At 36.9% G+C, this 22,312-nt stretch overlaps 1 protein-coding gene across 2 annotated transcripts in view; it reads left to right on the forward strand.

Annotated features, from left to right (window-relative positions):
• Positions 1-21,317: 21,317 nt before the first annotated feature.
• Positions 21,318-22,312, forward strand: part of CSMD3 (CUB and Sushi multiple domains 3) — a 1,244,673-nt gene continuing 1,243,678 nt past the window's right edge. For both annotated transcript variants that reach the window (XM_059165746.1, XM_059165745.1), the window contains exon 1: positions 21,318-21,684. In XM_059165746.1, coding sequence (XP_059021729.1) covers positions 21,507-21,684 — 178 coding nt within the window. In that variant the 5' untranslated portion in view covers positions 21,318-21,506. The remainder of the gene's footprint in view (positions 21,685-22,312) is intronic.

A 22,312-nucleotide genomic window follows, 5' to 3' on the forward strand; every position in this document is an offset into this window, starting at 1 on the left:
ACCTGAATGTTTATAGCAGCAGTGTCCACAATAGCCAAACTATGGAAAGAACCTAGATGTCCATCAACAGATGAATGGATAAAGAAGTGATACACACACACACACACTCACACACACACACAATGGAATACTATGCAGCCATCAAAAGAAATGAAATCTTGTCATTTGCAATGACGTGGATAGAACTAGAGGGTATTATGCTGAGCGAAATAAGTCAATCAGAAAAGACAATTATCGGGCGCCTGGGTGGCTCAGTGGGTTAAGCCGCTGCCTTCAGCTCAGGTCATGATCTCAGGGTCTCTGCTCAGCGGGGAGCCTGCTTCCCTCTCTCTCTCTCTGCCTGCCTCTCCATCTACTTGTGATTTCTCTCTGTCAAGTAAATAAATAAAATCTTAAAAAAAAAAAAAGAAAAGAAAAGACAATTATCATATGATCTCCCTGATATGAGGAATTTGAGAAGCAAATTGGGGATATGGGGAATAGGGAAAGAAAAAATGAAACAAGATGGGATCAGGAGGGAGACAAACCATAAGAGGCTCTTAATCTCACAAACAAACTGAGGGTTGATGCTGGGAGAGGGGTTTGGAGAGGGTGGCTGGGTTATGGACATTGGGAAGGGTATGTGAAATGGTGAATGCTGTGAAATGTGTAAGCCTGATGATTTGAAATGGGGCAAATGTTAATAATACATTATTATATGTTAAGTAGACATGTTATATGTTAATAAAAATATGTTAATAAAAATTGTTAACAAAAATAATGTTTTTATATATGTTAATAAAAATAATTAATAAAAAATTAAAAAAATAAAAACAAAAGGCATCCTTTCTACTCCAGGTTCTTCCTATTTCTGGATGACTCATTTTCTGTGTGAACAATCTTGTCAACACCTTGACTTCTCCATTTATAACTTCTTCATCTCTGGGAAAAGTTTTTATTTTTCTTCCACTTCCACTACATGCATTCATGACCACACCTTAAACATTACCATCACCCACTGAACTGTTTCATTTGGTCCAACCATCTTAATTCTCCAATTATTTTATCCCAGTAAGTTACCTTTTCTTTACATAACTAAGGCTTTCCATCTCATTATTTCTCTACATTGTCCTCCCTACCCTTCACTTTCCTTTCTCATCTAACTTTGTGGACATTTTTCTCAAATTCATATTTGCCAAATCCAAAATTCCATTGTGTATTCTAAATTTAAGGAGACTAATTAGGAGTTTATTGCAACAATCTAACAGTAATGGAAGATAAAACACTTTTAAAGATACAATTTTATTTTTTTTTATTTTTTTTTTAAAGATTTTATTTATTTATTTGTCAGGCATAGAAGGAGAGCGAGCGAGTGAGCACAGGAAGACAGAGAGGCAGGCAGAGGCAGAGGGAGAAGCAGGCTCCCTGCCGAGCAAGGAGCCCGATGCGGGACTCGATCCCAGGACGCTGGGATCATGACCTGAGCCAAAGGCAGCCGCTTAACCAACTGAGCCACCCAGGCGTCCCAAAGATACAATTTTATAAATTCAATGACTGTTTGAATAAATGTTATGAATGGCAATATTGTATCCAAAAAACTAAAATTCACAGTGATCTTCATTTTCCCTTCCTATGTTCCCATGCTCTAATCATGGAGAATTTTCATTTTCATCCCTATGTTATCCCTGCCTCCACCATTCAACCACCCAACTTGACATAGCTAAATTCTTATTCATATTTTAAGTTTCAGATTTTAGATAATGACATTTTCCTGACCTTGAAAAATGAATAACATGCTCTTGAATATGCTGTACTGAACCTTGTAGTCTCCTATCAGAATAATGATAAGGCTCTATTGTAAACTTTTTTTCCCTCCACAGAATTGTAAATTTCCTAAAGGCAAAAATTTTGCTTAACTTTGTCTACTTGTTGGTCTCTTGGATAATAGTACCGTGTCTAGCACAGAGAAATCATACAATAAAATTTTATTAAGTGAATAAATAAGTAGATTAATTGATTCATCAGCATTAGCTCCGTATTAGATTAATAAATAAAAAGCCAACAGAACCCCTTTGATAAGAAAGAAATTTAAGATTTTAAGGTAAGAAATCTGCTTTGAAAGCCTTAGTTAATGGTTTAAAAAAAAAAAAAAAAGGTATGAGATCCATCCTTCAAAGATTCCATTTCCACTAGTTTTCCTGGCTGGTCTGATAAGCACATGGCAAACCCCATGATACCACATTCAAATACTGAAACTCCCCCTAGTGGGCGTGGTGAAGCACCCCCCTACTTGGCCATCTCCCACCTGTGTCTTTTGGTTTCCTTCAGGGTATCTGAAAGCTGCAGTCCTTCTATTTGTGTACGGAATGAATTATATGCAAAAGGCTTGTGAGTCTTTTGAGTTTAAAGTATGTAACTTAATAAGGTATTTTAGCCACGTGAAATATCTAAAATTCACTTACACTAATCATTTGGTGTCATATGTCCACAAAATTTAAACACCTTGCACACATTTTACTTTATTCTATCTAATTCATTACATAAATGGACACAGTTCCTAAGGATATCAAATTCTTCTAGAGTAAGCATTTTTGTTTGTTCTGATTTAATGGCACAAAATCTGAACTACAGTATCTTTTTATTGTTATGGTAGGTTTCATTTTTATTTAGTTAGTGAAAATGAATTTGTCTTTTTAATACACCTTGATTTATACTCTGAAATAAAGTGTCCTAATCTGACTAGCAACAAATGTCTGCTTGTTTGTTTCTAATACTGTCTAAGGTGGTAGGATTATAGAGCAGCAAATGTTTGTTTACAGTGAGAAGATTGATTTGGAAACATAAACAGTAGAATGTAAATCAATCATGCATTCAATTGTATATAACTAATAGTGTTCATGGGGACAAAAATATAAATGCTGACTTCTGTGTAAAGTAAATGCAATTATTATAAATTGTATAAAGAGATGAATTTATTTCTTATAAGATATAAGCAGTGTATACATTTGAGATGACCTTGATCAGCAGCAAAAGATTTATTGAACAAGCAAAGTCAAATGTTATAGAAAGAATAGTGGCCAAGAGTCCACAATCTGTGATATAATTTAAGTCATTCATATTCACTATTTTAGATGAGGTTCTTCCAGAACTACCCTTGAACTGAAGATTTGCCTCGGTTTTCTAACAATGCGCATTAACAGAAAACACAGACAGAGGAACCAAATGATGAGTAATGATGAGTTCCCAGTAGAAACCAGAAAAGGGAGTTGGGGAAGCAGGACAGGAAAGCAAGAGCTGGGTGAGGGTGAAATAAGCAAGGTTTTAGCCTTAAGTGCAAAATGTAAGGGTATGCCATGAAATGCATTAATCAAGATCAATGATATTAAACTGATAAGGAAAGATACTATAGCTTCTCAAAGCAAAGGAAATAATCAAACAACCCTAAAAGGCAACCTAATGAACAGGGAGAGGATATTTGCATATGACATACCTGATAAAGGGTTAGTATCTAAAATCTGTAAAGAATTTAGCAAAAACTCAACACCCCAAAAAACAAATAATCCAGTTAAGAAAGGAAGAAGGAATGAATAGACCAGAGAAGACCTACAAATGGTTAACAGACACATGAAAAGATGCTCAACATGATTCGTCATCAGGGAAATACAAATCAAACTAACAATGAGATGTCACTTCTCAACCTATTAGGATGGCTAAAACTAACAAGACAGGAAACAACAGATGTTGGTGAGGAGGTAGAGAAGGGGGAACCCTCATACACTGTTGGTGGGAATGCAAACTGGTGAAGCCACTCTGGAAAACAATATGGAGGTTCCTCAAAAAGTTAAAAATACAACTACCTTATGATCCAACACTTGCAGTCCTAGGTATACAAAAATATACAAAGCATACAAAATATACAAAAGTATACAAAATATACAAAATACTGATTCAAAGGGGTACATGCACCACAATGTTTATAACAGCATCATCAGCAATAACCAAATTATGGAAAGAGCACAAGCATCCATCGACCGATGAATGGAGAAAGATGAAGTGGTATCTATATGTAATGGAATACTATTCCGCCATCAAAAAGAAAGAAATCTTGCCATTTTCAACGACATGGTTGGACCTAGAGTGTATTATGCTAAGCAAAATAAGTCAGTCAGAGAAATACAAATACCATATGATTTCACTGATATGTGCAATTTAGGAAACAAAATAGATGAACATAAGGAGAGAGAAAGAAGATAGAGAGAGAGAGGCAAACCATAAGAGACTCTTAACTACAGGAAAACAAAGTGAGGGTTGACAGAGGGGAAATAAAGGCAGGGTATGGGCTAAATGGTTGATAGGTATTAAGGAGGACATGTGTTGTGATGAGCACTGGGTATTATGTATAAGTGATGAACCACCCATTTAGTGGCTCCTGAAATCAATATTACACTATATGTCAACTAACTAGAGTTTAAATAAAAACTTAAAAAACAAACAACAACAACAACAACACCTGGCTGGATCAGTCAAGGGAATGTACAACTCTTGGTCTCAGAATTTTGAGTTCGAGCTCCACACTGGGTGTGGAGATTACGTAAAAATAAAATCTTGTGAAAAAAATCAATTATATTCTAACGCCAGATTATACATACATCAAAATTAGTACAAAAAAAAAAAAGGCATGATGAACAAAATGTCAATTTTTCAATGAAGGTAGCCTGCTGTGTTGTTCTCTGTTTTATGGCCCTGTTCTATTGTGTAGTAAGAATGGCCATTTCCATCAGCCGGGGGTTTCCAGCCATCCTGTCCAATAACCGTGTTGACAGCTGGGAATTTTATGCAAAGAGATAGAATAACACAGGACTTTGTCTATTGTCATTTCTTAACTGTAAAGCTTACATTAACTTCTACTTGGTTTAAGAAATAGGAGAGTATTTTCATAAGTATACATATGGGTACACAGTTTTCCTTTTGCCGCAGACCTCAAGATGGGTCAGCATAGTACTACAAGGAAAAAAAAAAGAAGCTAAAGAGTATGGATTTTAGGTAAACTCTCAGTCTCACTAATCTCTTGAAGGAAAAACTGAAATATAAATTACACATTAAAGTCTGTCCATCTTGAGATAAAAGGGCTGAGATTATATCCCCCACGCCAGCAAAGCACTGGCAATGGGCCAGCTCCAGTGGAGTAGGACAAAGATTCCCAAGCACTTCAGGTTTTCCATACAGATACCCAACGACAAGCCTCTCCAGAAGGTTGCAGGTGCAAGTCTTAACAGCAAGAAACACCCAGATACTGTGGGAGTTAAAAACAAAAACAAAAAAAAAAAAAAAAAGAAAGAAAGAAAGGAAGGAAGAAAGGAAGGAAGAAAGAAAGAAAGAAAGGAAGAAAGAAAGAAAATCTAGTTGCGGCAATAATTAAAATTTTTTAGGTGCCCACTAAACCTGTCTTGTGACCATCAGCAAGACACTTAAACTTCCTATAGGTAATTCCAATCTTGATCACCTCATAGGTTTGGTATAAATAACAAACATAAGGAAGTAGATTAACTCACCATTCTGATTCAGTTATTTAAAAATGTGGCTTAATAAAGGACAGACTTAGGAGCCAGCACATGAGCCTAAAAGTGTTCTGAGTTATGAAACAATATTACATATCACACACAGTGAAACACACACAATATTCATAACAGTGACTCTCATTTTCTTTCTGAGATCCTAGTTCTTATTACATTGAATCAATATTATATAATTTAGTTGTATGGTTTCCAAGCTCTTGCATAATAAGAATAAACAAATAAGAAGAGGAAAAATAGATTGTTCCAGATAGATCTGCAGAGAAACAGACAGCTTGTATGGACAGAAATGCAATGTGACCATCTGCCAGAAAAGTGTGAATTGCAAAAATGATAAAAATTATATAAATGACCCCAAGTATCAAATCAATTTGTAGTCACTTAGTATAGATATACATATGCAAACACATGTGTATTCATCATCTGCTTTATTTCAAAAAACATATTTCATTAAACTTGCAAGAAATTATTTAAAATGACATAGAATATACTAAAGAAAGGAAGAATAAGAGAATTGTCCAGCCAGGGGCATATCAGGGAATGTGGTTTGTACAGTAATCAGAACGGAGTGATTTTTCCAATCATGTCTTCCCGCACTGTGCCACTGTGCTAACAGATCACCTGGCCACGTTCCCCATTACCAGATCTAGCCCAGTACAAGCTTCTGGGACCTGAACTGAGAGATGCGTACCATATTCATTCCAATAGAGGGTGACGTTTTATTGTGGCAAAAAGCAATAGAAGCTGTGGGTTGTGCTTGTGATAGTTTGCTTCAGTAATAACCGGTAATTATGAAACTGCTTTAGATAATGGAGCAGACACTGAACAAAACATTGTATATCTACAGGAGAAAAAAAAAATCCTGCTTTATGGGGACCCAGGGTTTTGTTTTATTTTGTTTTCTTTTCATCTATTCAAGACCTCTCAGGATTATTTAACTGAAGGAAAGGTTAAACTGCAAGTGGATAGAGTCTTAATCAAACCTCCCCGTTTAAACATCAGGCAGCTTGTTTTTTTGCCATTTGATCTGGTAGGCATTACGGGACTGTTACTATTTTGGAGAGATAAGCAATAGAAATCAATTCCAGCTATCAGATGCAAAAGGGGAATTCATTTTAGAGATTTAGAGACCCTGGGGTCACTCACAAAATTAAAAAAAAGAAGAAGAAAAACAGCTGACATTCACAAAAAAAGTTAAGAGGGCAATCTGGAAGATCCACACAGTAGGAAGTAATTCATGTTATTTGGTTTCCATGACTATGATAAATCATTTTTTACCTAATCATTCTTCCCATGTATGGCTAGGGTCTTCAGAAACCTTGACAGACAGCTCTATAAAGACTGGAGAGAAGGAGAATGAGGTATGAGCTAGAAAGGAAACCAAAGTGTGATAACCTGAGAGAAAAGGAAGTTGAGATGGTGTTGTATAAACCTGAAACAAAAGTAAAAAGAAACATAAAAGCAAAAATGTTTCAAATAAGTCTCTCAAAGTCTCATATGCTTGTTGGTGAGATAGCAGTCATATGCCGTCCAGAGCAGAGGAATTTCTGAACAAAGTCCAATAACATCATGTCAGAACCAGGGGTAAGACCATAGTGAAAGGTAAGCAACTCCGAAGCTATTCTGAGAGCTCAGCAGCAATTTGAATTCCATCTTCTTGTCAACAATAGCATAAGAGTCACATCAGTTATCTACATCACACCATATAGAAACTGATGTTAATACATACTGTTTGAGTCATCAAAATACTTTTTTAAGTACCGGAATATGTGCTGCCTATTAGAGTGATTTCTATTCAAAATAATTATTTTGGATATTACTTAAAATAATTACGACCTCCTATATTTGGAAAATTTTGTGATCCAAGGAATGTTTTCCCCCAGAGTTACAAATACCGGAGCAAATCATTATATTATTGGCACAGCATGTGTACCATATGGAAAAATTGCTATGTCAAAACTGCATAGATGATCTATAAAAATATTAGGGATTGATAGCATTATCCTGCTACACAACATTTAAATTCAATGTTTAGAAGTCAATGTACCCCTAGTAGCCTATATTTATTGATTTTCTAATAAATTCATACAGTAAAATATTTAAAACTGATCTAAATGCCAATAGCTTTTGTTGCATACTAAAATTAAAAACCTGTTTCCTCCGCAAAGGAAAAAGGAAAAAGAAACTTTGCAGGTGTATCAGACATTCCACAGTGCTATGTCTAATAGACTGTCAATTTCAGGACACTTCTATATACTAACTATATAAGTATAGGCAAATAATTGATGCAACACTGTTTATTTGAGCAGCAGCTTAATTTACTTACCAACAAGTTAGCAGCATACACTTCCCTCCTGCCCCTTCCTGCCTTAGCTCTCTTAGGGTCTCTCCGTATATTAGCTGATCAGTGTGATTTCCAGGTATTTTGACAGCATGTCAAGGATTCAATTATATAATTTGAGTTGAGGACAAACTCTGTGTGTGTGTGTGTGTGTGTGAATGACACAGTTCAATTAATTAAAATAGTTTGTACGTTTTTCCTGTATTTTTTTTTTTTACTACTTGTTTTCCCATTCATTTTTTTTTTAAAGATTTTATTTATTTATTTGACAGACAGAGATCACAAGTAGGCAGAGAGGCAGGCAGAGAGAGAGGAGGAAGCAGGCTCCTGCTGAGCCCGATGTGGGGCTCGATCCCATGACCCTGGGATCATGACCTGAGCCAAAAGCAGAGGCTTTAACCCATTGAGCCACCCAGGCGCCCCTGTTTTCCCATTCATTAAGTGGCTCGTGGCACCCAAAAGCTCCTTTGGGTAGACCTGAGGACAGAGTTCCTCTTCTCTTTCCTGGGAAAACACAAGCATGTGAAATCCTCTTCTAACCGCTGTTGTAAAGCAGTACATTAAAAATGCAGGGACTTTGTTCCCATCCCTTTTGATTCAGTAGGTCATTAGGTCATTTTGATGGACACCAACATTTTAAGAAATCACCTATTCATAGCACAGAAAAATCCAATTGCTACTTCCAGGTAGGAAACCTTTCAACATCAACAGAAATTGACTAACACAAAATCATATCTGCCAGAAAAATGATCTGTGATACTGTCATAACATCTCTCTCTAGTATTTTGCGGAATGACCCGCAAGCACCTCAAAACACCATAAATAGGGAGGTTTTCAACATGACTTCCACAATACCAGAAAACTTGCCCTATTTCTGCATTTTTTTCCTCCCTGCATGCATGTTCTATCTTCTTAAATACCCTGAAAAGACACTTGTTCAATTTATTACCCTGACCAAGCCTCCCCATATTTTTATTCTGCACTTAAGCAGGATGCCTTAAGCATAATGTATCTTATCCATGCCAGATCAAACAAATGTCAGCCTAAAGGAAAAGCCAACTACTTGCCTCTCTGCAGAGTTGCAAGAGAACCAATCAGCATGTAATCTGTCGATACTCAACTAAATTTAGACCTAAGCAGCCCAACTAGTGGCCCTCGCTGCTCTTATTCCCATTGATTCAAGGTGTTTAAGATCTATAATCGATTAGGAACAAATTACTTGAGAATAATTTCAAGATGAAATTTTCTAGAAAGTATTTCAATATGTGTTCATGAGTGTACTATCAGATAAAAATAACTTTCTTGCTTCTATTTACAAGGAGACTTCTACTCACCTACTAAGAATTTATTTCCTGCCAATTTCACTCCAGGTCTTGTTGTTCAGTCCTTTACTCATCAATTAAATAATTCGTCAATGATCTAATATTGCAGGGCACTGGACTGGTATTTGAAGTTTGGGAGAAAAAAGGAAAGACACTCTGTCCATTAGGGCTACAAACATTAGTACAAAGACTAAGCAGGTAAAGATGGCAATATATTATGATAAATGTTCCAACAGTATTGTGTTCAAATTCCTATGAGGACATAGAAGAAGGTCATTTTGCTCAAACCAAGGAAAATAAGAAAGGAATTCTGCAAAACAGAAAAAAAAATCATCTGAAGTTTGGTTTGAAGCCTATTCTGGAGTTTTTCAGGCAAAGGTGAGAACAGAAGTGAGAGAGCAAATGTCAGGAAAGGGGAGCAGCTGTAACTGGTAGAAATGCACAGATTTTTCAAATATATTTTGAAGGAAATATATAGACATTGGGGAACTTTAAGTAGGAGAGTTTAATGATCAGAATTGTATTTCAGAAAGATTACTCTAAGTCCTCAGTGCAGAGTGAACTGGATGGAACTGAGGGTATGGAGGGCTGAGGGCATGCATTAAGTCTGTGAGGAGAGTCGCCGGAAGACACTGAATGGGAGATATTAAGAAAACAGAAAAAAGGGAAAGGTGAGAGAAATGGAGAAATCAGGCATAACTTCTAGGTCTCTGCTTTTTCTGGGGCTAGGAAACTATGATTCGAATATCTAGACTTCAGTCAAAAAAGTAAGAAAAGACAAGAAAAACAATAAAATAAGGAGAAATAATTGAAATATTATTATCACTATAACACATTTCATGTGACTACTTAAAACTGATCTTGGTTTTACCTTGAAAACCAGTCTGGTCATCAGTAAAGCTAGGTAGATATTTAATAATATTGATGAAGCAGGGTCTACCATGATTTTCTAAGCTCAGAACCAACAATGAATCCATTAAACAATATTAAGACCCCAAAAGGTCTTCCTCATTCTCCATAAATGAATTATGAATAAAACAAAACCAAAAGCTGTTTAAGAGATAACAAGAATTAAAGAATTTGCAGCAGATGGTACCAGCTGTGCACATTTAATTCCAGCTCAAACAATCTGCCAAACAGTTAGACAGAACTGCTTTTGCATGGGAAATTGGAGTGTCTCAGAGCCAACGAAGAAATAGGGGAGTAGTCTTTCTGGCATTAGTTTCAAACCTTTTATTATAATTAATGTTAGTGGACAAAGCTTCTTTCTTTGTACTATGTGCATTTCCTCTCTTTCTCTCTCTGGCATATATACGCATACACACATACACACATGCACGCACCAATGTTTCCATCAATTAAACAGTAAGTTAAACCCAGAGAGTTGTCTAAATATTGTATACCAGGCATTTGGCAAATATATATTAAGTGTATAGTGGAGAAAGGGTTTATTGTAGACATTTTAAAGGTACATTTTAAATCCTAGCATGTTTTAATGTATTTGTAAAGACATTTACTGTAAATAACAAAGCAAAAGGAAAAGAAAGCAGTACTAAATGTCACAAGATAATCTATAGACTTAAAAAAAAAAAAAAACAGAGAGAGAGAGAGAGAAATGCTGAAAGTCCATTGAAATGGACAAATGCCTGGAGATAATTAGACCTGAACTGGATATTGATGGAATTTGGATAGGCTAATAACAGATAAGCAAGTATTAAAGGCCAAGAGAGCAACATTGTAGATACAAAAAGATTTTCTGGGTGCATTGATCAAATAAAAAAAAAAATTAATAGAATGGACTCAGTAGATTGAGAAAATATCCATGAATGAGTTTGTCTGTGAGATGAAAGACCATCAGTTTACCCTGCAGATAATAATGGAGAGTCATGAAGCAGGTTTGAGAGGGTAAAAGCCATGATGAAATGATTATACTCAGTTCCTGACAGAATAGAGCAGAAGCTACAAACCTGAAGACAGGGTAACTGGGAGGTCCCCGTAACAAGGCGTGCATGAGCTAACTACTACCCAGCTCAGATGATGGCTGTAGATAAATGGATAGGGTCACCGCAGAGTCTAACGTACAGGCCACATTTTTCGGATACTAGTATTTGAGTCCACCACAAACTAAGAAAGAAAGAGGTGTAAAAATGAGTGTTTGACTCTGAGTCGTTGGGATGAAAAAGGCAATGATTACAGAGAAGTTCAATCTGAAGAAGCAAATTTGGGGAGGAAGGAGTGTACGGAAGAGGATAAGCACAACGTTGAGTCTGAGATGTTAAGAGAAGAAAATGGACCTGGCTAGGGCTCTCAAGCTGGGGCTTGAGAGCTCTAGATCAGGCACAGATTGATATAAAACTCATTCTAAAGCAGGTGATAGCCATAAGAATACATACATATTTTGAAATAAAGGAGCATTAATGAAATCTTTGAGAGCTCTCAACATTTTCCAGTGTGAAATGCTCCCATTTAGGATGGAGATGAGAAGAGCCCCTGGGGAGACGGAAGGAAGAGGAAAGATAACAGTTCCCAGAGATCGAACTGAAATTCAGGAATCAGGTTCAGAAGACAGATGTTATCGGGAGCTTCGTTTACTACATGTATTAGTTTCCTAGCCCTGCCATAACAAATTACTGGAAACTTGCCTTAAAACAATAGCAATTTATGCTTCCACAGTTTGGAATCAAGATGTCAGCAGGATGGATTCCTTCTGGAGGCTCTAGCTCTAGGGAGACTTCATTGCATGCCTCTCTCCTAATCTCTGGTGATTGTCAGCACTCTAGCATTCCTTGTACATACATCATGTGAGTTTCCTTTTTCATATTGACTTCTCTGTGTCCTTGGGCTTCAAGTCTCTCTCTTTCTTTTTTAAAGACACTTGCCATGCATTAAGGGTCCACCTTAAATCTAGGATAATCTCATCTCAAGATCCTTAGACACTCCTGCAAAGTCTTTACTGTTTTTAAAAATAGAAACTGAGGGTTTGGGAACGGGAGGATGGTGGGAGGTTGGGTGAGCCTGGTGGTGGGTATTATAGAGGGCATGTATTGCACAAATCCACAAATGAATTCTGGAACACTGAAAAGAAATTTAAAAAAATATTAACAAGGGTTACATTCACAGGTTCTGGGGCTTAGGACCTGGAAATATCTGGGGCCCGGGGAGTTTACTATTCCACACATTAAATGAAAAGGTTTAGAGTGATAAGTGATAAGTGATAAGTTAAGTTAAGTTAACTTAAGATAATAAGTGATAAGTTAAGTTATATTATCACACCTCTTGAGGGAGTTAACAAAAACTCTGAGGTAAATAGTTATTCCCATTTTATAGATGGAAAAATTAAAGCTCCTTCTATTATTAAAAAGTTATAGCATTCTTACCTAAAGGCATCTTTAAGCCCAGTTTGTTTATCTTAATGGCCTTACTGCATGTTGTTCCAGACTTAGTAAAGCATTTACTTAATTGTTTTTCCTTTGGAAAGGAAGAATTTATGTTCACTCATCATATTCTTTCTTCCCACCTTCTGCTAATTACTGAAAGCGTAAGATTTCTTACCAGAAATAGACTTATTTAGTGTTATTGCTATTGTTCGTTTTTTTTTCTTTTGTCATTATTGTTGTTTACTTTGACAGTGTTTTGATTGTCTGTGTTTTAATTTAGGAAAGGGCAAAGCTAATTGGGAAAAATAAGGATCAATGCTCTTTTCCTGTCTGAAGAACACCCTAAAAAATTAAAATGGACAAACTGACGATCACATTACAATTGTTAAATAGCTTAATTTCCTAAGAGATGCTGCTGCTATTGTATCCAAATAGAAGTTTTAGGACATGCCAAAGATTCAGGGTTTATGCAAGCCTACTCCAGACATGTGAAATCTCCCAAAATTCAAATTGGTATTCATAGATTGGATAAAGATATGAATTCTCTGTGCATTTGCAAATATAGCATTTCCTCATAGTGTTACTGTAAGTAACCACAGACAAAAATATTCTAGATCCAACTACAGATTTATATTATATGTGAATTAATATTACATTATATATTAATTGATATTAATTTTATATATTATATATTTTATTTATTATATGTTTATTTATATCCATTACATAATTTAATAATTATTGAACCTTATGTAGTATATTTATAATAAATGCCTGGTGATCCCAATCAACTTAAAAGGTTAAATTGATTCATTTTATAAACCACTGCATACAAAATATCAAAACAAATTGATTTGCTTATTCAATCAAACAACCTATTGATTAAGTTGTTTAAAAATGTGCCACTGGAGGTTTATTTGAACTGACCAATCATTACGATCTGCTAAAGGAAAAAAAAAATGTAGGAAATATTGGCAAGAGTTCTTATTGTCTTCCCATTCCCGCTTATCCCTGCTAATTTCATTCACCTTTCTGGCCTCATCTCTCTTGTCTTTTCTAAAAGCATCAGGTAACCTAAGTAAATCTTAAAGATACTTATAGTTTTTCTAGCTTGTAATATTTCTGGAAAACAATAGATCCACCAAGATTTTTCCTGTCAAATATCCCCAGACGATTCTTGAATGGTTCAAATGTATCTGCCTTACTTGAGGTTTTCTCCAATTCTCCCAACCATAAATAATCTCCCACTATATTGGCATTTTACACACCTCTCTTAACATGGCTATACTACATTGATATTCACTGGTGCTATTTGAGAATATATTCTAGCCCTTCTGTTACATTGTAAACTCCTTGTATCATAATATGTAATCATTGTTTTCTGTGTCCTTGCAATAGGAACTCAAAATGATTTCTTAAGTAAATGACTGAACACACAGATGAAAATGATACTTGCTACACAAAAAGGGAAGATGAAATTGATCCCTGTCCAGATGGGACAGATATTTGTACTTACAATCCAAATTGGATTATGTGTAGCCAAACCAAAATTAGCTGCATTGATTTTCTTTTCTTTGGTGGCCAAAATGATCTTTTTAAGTCAAGGTCACAGTTATCTTCCTTTGAAGAATGGATGCTTATATTGTTTGGCTTCCTGCACTCTTATTCTGGGAAATATTTCAACATTTGTTAATTTTAGATAAATTTGAAAAACCAATGAAATAACAGTATTGTTAGTGATCACTTGGGAAGTTTAAGCTTTGGATCAGAATATGTAGTCATGAATTTTCATACTCTTTTTTTTTTTTTTTTTAAGTAGGCTCCATATCCAAATTGGGGCTTCAACTCAGGACCCTAAGATTAATAGTTAAATGCTCTACCAACAGCCAGCCAGGCACCAGAAATATTCATACTCTTATGGTACAGATACAAGCATATATATATATATATATATATAATATATATATATATATATATATATAATATATATATATTATATATATATAACAGACTTCAAATTTGTGAAACACTCAGCAGTATTCTTATGAATGGTTCCTCTAATTTAAAATATCAATATTTAGAAGAAAATAACCTCATAATTATATTTACAAAAAATTAATGAATTCCGCTTTATCACCAGCAAAATCACTTTACTATCTTGTGAAAGGGAATTCCAGGCACAGGTGATATGTACTTGCCTTCTACCTGTGGGCTGTATTTTTGCTTAGCTAGGGTTTCTAGGATTCTGATTAAATATAACTTAAAAACAAATAATGCAGAATGTCTGGGAGGCTCAGTCAGTTAAGCTACTGACTCTGGATTTATGGCATGGATGGTGGTCTCAGGGTCATGGAATCAATCCCGAGACATTCTGAGAACCCCCTCCAACCTGGGCATAGAGCCTGCTTGAGATTCTCAATCCCTCCTCCTCTCCCCCTCCTTCCTCACTCCCTTTCTCTCTAAGTAAATACGTAAATATGGAAATAGATAAAATAAAAATAAAAACAAATATTGCACCTTTCCCGAATTAACTTTCAGTTGTAAAACTCTTTACTGCTAGTTTAGATTTCTCGGCAAAATTCCATAATACAGATGCTTAAGTAGACAAATGAAGCAAAATATGAAGAAGGTCTCATACATGCTACCTACTCTATAACAGACTAAAAACCTACAGAATAAAATGTATTAAAATGAGGTTTTACTGTACTTTGAATACTTGAAAATATGTATTTACCTCAAGAAATTATGATGAATTTTGAAGATTAACAGAGAATATGTGGATGATAATAAAGTAGAATACTAAATTTCTAAGAGATAATAATGAACTTATTGGCAGAGGACTTCAGGGTATGAAATCAAATACGCATTGCATTATGATAGCAATTTTATAGATTTTGTATTTTTTGAATTATACACTTTTGATTTATGTTCTCTAAATATTTATATACTCTCAAATGCATTGAGGCTGATACTATGTAACTATGAGAGTTAAAGAAATGATGATAAAGGAGATCTGCTACACTGGGAATTGAGATTTATTCAAATCATGTCAGCAAAACAACTTTATTACTTGTGAAAAGAAGAGACCTGGGTTATGCTCATTGTTCAGCAACGCCTCTTTCTGCTTAACTTTTAATTTCTATTTCTTTACGCAGAAATAAGTTAAGTGATGAAAGGCCCAAGGTTAGCAAAAGAGTGAAATATACCCCAAGACAAACAGAAAGATCTTTAAAGATTCTAAATTCTTTTTTCTTTTAGGATCACATATCCCTTAGCTATTCATCATGCTTTATTTCTTTCAGGAAAATGAGCTCATAGAGCTTACATTTAACCATCATATATATATATATATATATATATATATATATATATATATATATATATATTACAGACTTCAAATTTGTGAATATACCCGAAGACAAACAGATCAATGTAACCACCTATTACATTGCTTTTAGTTGGTAAACACCAGTTAAGAAAATTTGAACATTAATGTTCTAAATTTATTACATATGTGACTCGTTTCAAATGTGATTTTTTTTTTTTATGGAGTCAAAATATGGTTTATATGGATACACCAACAGATACTACCTTCAGTTTTAAGGGTTTTCCACTGTCTCATTTTTAAAAATTATTATGTGACATAAAAAGTTCAGTCTCTTGGGGCGCCTGGGTGGCTCAGTGGATTAAGCCGCTGCCTTCGGCTCAGGTCATGATCTCAGAGTCCTGGGATCGAGCCCCGCATCGGGCTCTCTGCTCAGCAGGGAGCCTGCTTCCCCCTCTGTCTCTGCCTGCCTCTCTGCCTACTTGTGATCTCTCTCTGTCAAATAAAATAAATAAAATCTTAAAAAAAAAAAAAAAAAAAAAAAAAAAAAAAAAGTTCAGTCTCTTATCTTTTTTTTTTTTTTTTTTTTGGTCTCTTATCTTCTTAATATGGCTAGAGCTTAAGAGACTGAAATACCTGTTAAGCCTCACTCTTAATGAAACCAAAAGAGGAGTCAGGACATAAGAGGAATGAATGCCTAGGAAGGCACACTTAGTACCCCTTCCATAAGGCTCATCTCCACCTCTCAGGAATACCTCCTGATTAACAGCACGATAGATACTTTAATCTACCTGATAATTTATATCCTTAAATATGATTGTTTAAAGACAAGATAAGTTATCATGAACATTAGATCTCTTTTCTTTTCTCCTCAACCAATTAGGGACTATTGCAAATCAAGGAAAGGTATAAATTTGAATTAGAATCCCTCATTATCCTAGATTCGGCATTTAAATTCAAATGTTTTATTTCGCAGGGGTTGGGGAGGTCAGATAGGATGAATCTAAGAATGGACATTTGTAGAAGAAATGAGAAAATGAGCTCCTTTTTTTTTCCTACTGTCCTGGTAATGCATTCATTCTATATAAAAAATGCAAACAAACAGGGCTGCTTGAATATTTATAAATCATTAGCATTTTTATTTTACCCTAACTAGTTTTTTTTCTCCCCACAGAACCACAATTTGAACTTGAGCCTTTTAATTTAAAAAAGAAATGTATCTCTAAAATCAGAGGACATTCCACTCTCACAGACAGGAATATAAACAATGATCCTCACGTAAGCCTGTGTATCTGTGACATGAATTTTAAAAAAACATTTTCTAAATTCCTGACTTTGTCAAAGATATATATATTTCTTCTCAAAATTGAAAGTAACTTCTTTCCAATTCTTTGTTGCTTTTCCTCCATGTATGTACTATGTTTTGGTTACTTTTATGTGATATTGCTGCTATGAAACTAAAATAGAACAAATACACATTGAGCACCTGGTTTAATATGATGTGATTTAAAAAAAAAATTTATTTATTTACTTGTCAGAGAGAGCAGGAGCACAAGCAGAGAGAGCAGCAGGTAGAGGGAGAAGCAGTCTCCCGCTGAGCATGGAGCCCTATGTGGGACTCAAATCCCAGGACCCTGGGATCATGACCTGAGCCGAAGGCAGACGCCTAACTGACTGAGCCACCCAGCTGTCCCCATATGATGTGATTTTTTTTTTTAGATTTATTTATTTATTTATTTGACAGAGAGAAATCACAAGTAGACAGAGAGGCAGCCAAAGAGAGAGAGAGAGGGAAGCAGGCTCCCCACTGAGCAGAGAGCCCGATGCAGGACTCGATGCCCCTGATGTGATTTTTTGAAAAGGTGTTTATTTTCTCCCTTTTAAGTAACAGCTAAACCTCGTTTTAAGATCGAACTTAATTTTATTCCACAAGTATTGGGGGGAACTGAAAAAGAATGCGAATCTGGCACTTCCAGTTTGAAGAACACATCTCTTTCTGATCGAAACACTTCTTAAAAGCTGTCAAGGGTACTTAATCATTTTGATCGGCTTGATGATCCTTGCCAAGTCACTTCCTTCCTTAATGTGTGTGTGAGAAGATCAATAGGCTGCAAGAAGTAAAAAAATAATATGAAAGGGGATTGGGGTAGTGGTAGTAATTAGCTGACAAGTATAAAATAAAAAAAAAAAGATTTTTTATGTGTACATATATATTTTAAAAACTGAACTCCTTAAAAGATTGATCACCTTTAAATTAATTTATAAATCTTTGCTTTTCTATAATTAGACAGGTAAATTCAAATACAAATTTTTTTGGTATTATAATATTTTAAAATAAGCACCTTTGGGTGCTAGCATAAGACAGTGTAAGTGGCCAAGCATACTGATTCAGAAATTGGTCATGATAGGCTCATATTTCATCTTAGTTATATTATATCTGGCAAGGCAAGATAGTTAACTTTGTGTATCAGTTTCTTCACCCATAAAATGAGGACATGTGTAGTACTTGTCTCATCAAGTTGCAATGTGATTGATTAAGATATGCTACGTAAGCATTACACAATGTTGGGCATACAGTAAGCATTTAATGTTTGCTATTATATTAGCTATTTTTGGTCTTCTTTTTCTAACAGTTTTAAGTGAATCTATGTATAACTGTGCTGCATTTCTACAGATTAGGTGAGATAGATGATTTCTTCCTCCCAAATTCAGGCACTGTATTTTTCCTTCTGGAGAAATTGAGGGATTTCTCATCCAGAATTTTGGCTGCTAATGTTGTGTTTCTGGAATACCTTTGGAAATGTTCCTTGGAGAGGAGGCTGCTTAGCATGAAAGACAAAAGCGTGATCCAGCACTAAATGTATTGGATTAAGTAACAGTGTTCTTGATGATGACTCTGAATAAACCACATAATTTTCCCATGCCTTAACTATCCTTGTCATATAAAATATGATTTTCCATGTCTGGGAATCCAGAAAATGCGGGTAGAAAATTGTTCATGATTTGTGGTGAGCTATAAAAGCTAAAAGCTACAGTATTGTTCAATGTATTATGAGTTACCAGATAAATCTTTTAACAACTTCACATTGAAATGATAGACAGGATTCATTTAGGGAAACATAATACTTGAATTATTGGAGCAGCATGTTTGAAAGTAAACATCGGGAATTGATATCTGAGTAGCAATCATGATGGTCCCATTGTGAAAGTTTATTTTCACACAATAATTCCCGTTAAAATACTTCTGACTTCTGAGAAATAAAAGTTTTCTGGCTTAAAGTCTTCCTGTCTGAATATATAGCCATGTGTTCAAATTTATTGCATACACCTAAGATTTTTTTTTCTTTTAATAAAAAGCATATTCAGTTGAGGTGATTAACCTCTGCACACTTGGTAAGGAGGGTTTTGTCAAGTGTCTTAATTAAGTCAAAGGACCTGTTTGCATCTAACTGCTTGTTCAATCCAGCTAGGCAACAGAGGCAGTCACAGACCCTGACATCTTGACTAAAATCTATGCCAGGGCCACTACCAAGGTGCCTCGGCAAGCTAATGACATTTTTCAGCGTTGGTCTTCCCAATCATGGTCTAGTCCCAACCCTGCCACCCACTCCCCTTTGAAATCTGCATATTTGGACAATAAAACAAAGCACTCGTGGGAAGGAACAATATGCTGCCACACTGCCCTTAATGGACCTCCCAGAATTTAATGAGGTCAGTTGGGCGTCTTCAGCTTCTGCCTCTTGCTAAGTAAGGCTCCTTACCCAGAAGAGAAATCCCTCTCTAGTATACACACGTCTGAACACATGCATACACATGATATGTACTGCACAAACACATTTGGGAAAACACCCACTTATAAAAAAATCACACCTTCCCGCATCTTCCATAAACACACACTCTTACCCTTCACAACTGCACACACACACACACAAAATGCCACGTACCAGGAGAGCTTAGAATCCTTCCTATGCCGGCAGAATGAGCCCACTCAACACGCACCCCTATAGACACTCACAGTGTGCCCACTTTCCGGAGCAGAATTCCCTCCAGATGGAACAACCTTGCTCCCCCTGAGCAGCAGTTTTGAGTTGAGCCCAGGGATAAAAGCTGACCAGGGTGATCTTGGGGTGCATGGGATAGGAGCCATCATTTGTGGGCAATGTGGAGAGATGCAAACTCAAATTGGCCAGTCCTCTTGACCCAGCCCTGCAGATAGATGCTAATCCCCCGATAGCTTTCAGCAAGCAAATGGAGCCCGGAACCGTTGCAATTATCTATTCCAGAACCAGTGCTGCAGCACCACCCGCTCCCCCCGACCCCGCCAAACCCCGCTCCTGAGACCCGAGCAGGTTTCAGAAAAGTCAGATTATCAGTCCGGTGCCGAGTCTAAGGAACCTGCGTTTTGTTAAATCTGGGCGAGGACCAGCCAAAAAAAAAAAAAAAAAAGATTAAGAAATCGACACACAGGAGCAAAACGCGTTTGTCTCGGGACACAGCTCCCCTACACCGCGGGATGAAGGAAATAGGATCCTTTATAGATGGGAAAAAGAAGCGAGTGACGGAGCGATGGCCAGTAGATGGCGCAAGAACTCTTCCCTTGTAGGTGTTAACCCTTGAGGGGTGCGTGTGGAGCCGCCGGGTCCAGATGTAGAGATACATACATTTTACGTTTTGAAAGAAACCTTCCATTTACATATCTGGGACTGATTCAGAATTAAGACAAATGAGTCTGTTCTAGATAACTACCACAGATAAAATAGTTGAACACAGTAGCCGAAAAGCGGCTGGGGAGGATGAAAGGGCGAACTATTTGGGGGCGGGGGTCGGGGGGGGGGGGAGACTGGCTCCCTCTTCACCTCACCCCCGCCCTGGTCACGGATAAAAATCGGTTCACCGAATCCTGGAAACTTGATTACCGGTTTCCGCGTAGTCATTTGCATATGTAAATGCATGGGTGCCAATAAATTCTTCTCTGTGATCTTTTTCGATTAAGTCACAGGATCATAAACGCGAGACGCCTGCCTGAAATCTACTGCAACTACAGTAGTAACACATGTCCCGTTATAAGGACGTGGGCATCGATGGAGCCCGATTCATTACCAGCATGGTTTCCCCAAAAGCAACACAGATCCTCCGATTAAAATATTCCTCCAACATGTTTCTGTATTCACAAACGGCATCTCAGAGCTCACTCACATAATATTTCTCTGGCCGCTTTTACAGGCGGAATTGATCTATGGGGGTGTGGGGGGGGGACATAAACCAAGCCCCTAAATTTCAAATATTGTGGGGACTTTGTCAGGGAGCGGAGCTGGGCTTCAAGTAGCTCACGAGTGGTTTCTGGTGGTTGCTATAACGAGCTAGAATTGAGGTAGATTTGGGTGGAGGGGGGGTGGGAAGGCACAGGAAAAGACAGAATCCAGAGTAGCAGAGACTTTGTGCCCCCGTTGGAGAGATGGTTGAGTCCTCGTCAAGGTTGCTGTGGTATCCCAGAAACACCATTCACTCCGAGCTGTGACCGCGCACCAACAACAGCAACAACTCCACTGCGCCGGGCTGGGGAGCAGGAATTGGAAGCTCGCGAATAATATGAAAGGGATCCGCAAAGGGGAAAGCCGAGCAAAGGAATCCAAATCCCGGGAGCCTGGCACGAGAAGATGCGCTAAATGTGGCCGCCTAGACTTCATCCTGATGAAGAAAATGGGGATTAAAAGTGGATTTACGTTTTGGAATCTCGTCTTTTTATTGACGGTGTCTTGTGTGAAAGGTAGGTCTGTTTTCGGGGGTCCCCTCTGCTTGGATGGAGGTGAGCTGACTTGTCGCCGGAAAAAGGCTGGTAGCTTACTTTGCAATTTGCACCGATAAAATAATGATAATCCTGAAGAAGGAGTTGATTCACCGCTCTTTCGCCCCCCACCCCCAGATAGGAAATGCATTTTGCTTGCCAGATTTGGCGTTCAATGCGGTGATTGAGCTTGTGCTCAATAAATATTCTTGCAGTATGCTCAAACGAATACGTGAGTTGGTTTGTATAGCCTCTAACTAGTGGCTATCCAGGCAGAATTCCTCTGCAAGACTTTACTTGGTGGTGGTGAGGATTACCTTGATTTCTAGTCAAACCAGTGGGGTCTGATGCTTTGGCTAGAATATTTATATTAAAGACACTCGTGTAAATGCTTTTTAACCCTTTCAGGGAGGAAAGTTACTGACATGCAAGGAATGTGCTAATGTTAAATGCTTTAGGACTCAGGGGTCTTCCAAGCATCCCCTCACTAACAGGAACGTCTGAATGCATATGTGAATTATTACTACGTGGGCTCTTGTGCACTGATAAACTGTAGGGGAGCTTCCCTGGTAGAGGTTTGGTTTAAAATGAGGCTTTACAAGGGTCTGAG

The sequence above is a fragment of the Mustela lutreola genome, chromosome 3, assembly GCF_030435805.1.
Source record: "Mustela lutreola isolate mMusLut2 chromosome 3, mMusLut2.pri, whole genome shotgun sequence".
In the NCBI taxonomy this organism is placed as follows: Eukaryota; Metazoa; Chordata; class Mammalia; order Carnivora; family Mustelidae; genus Mustela; species Mustela lutreola.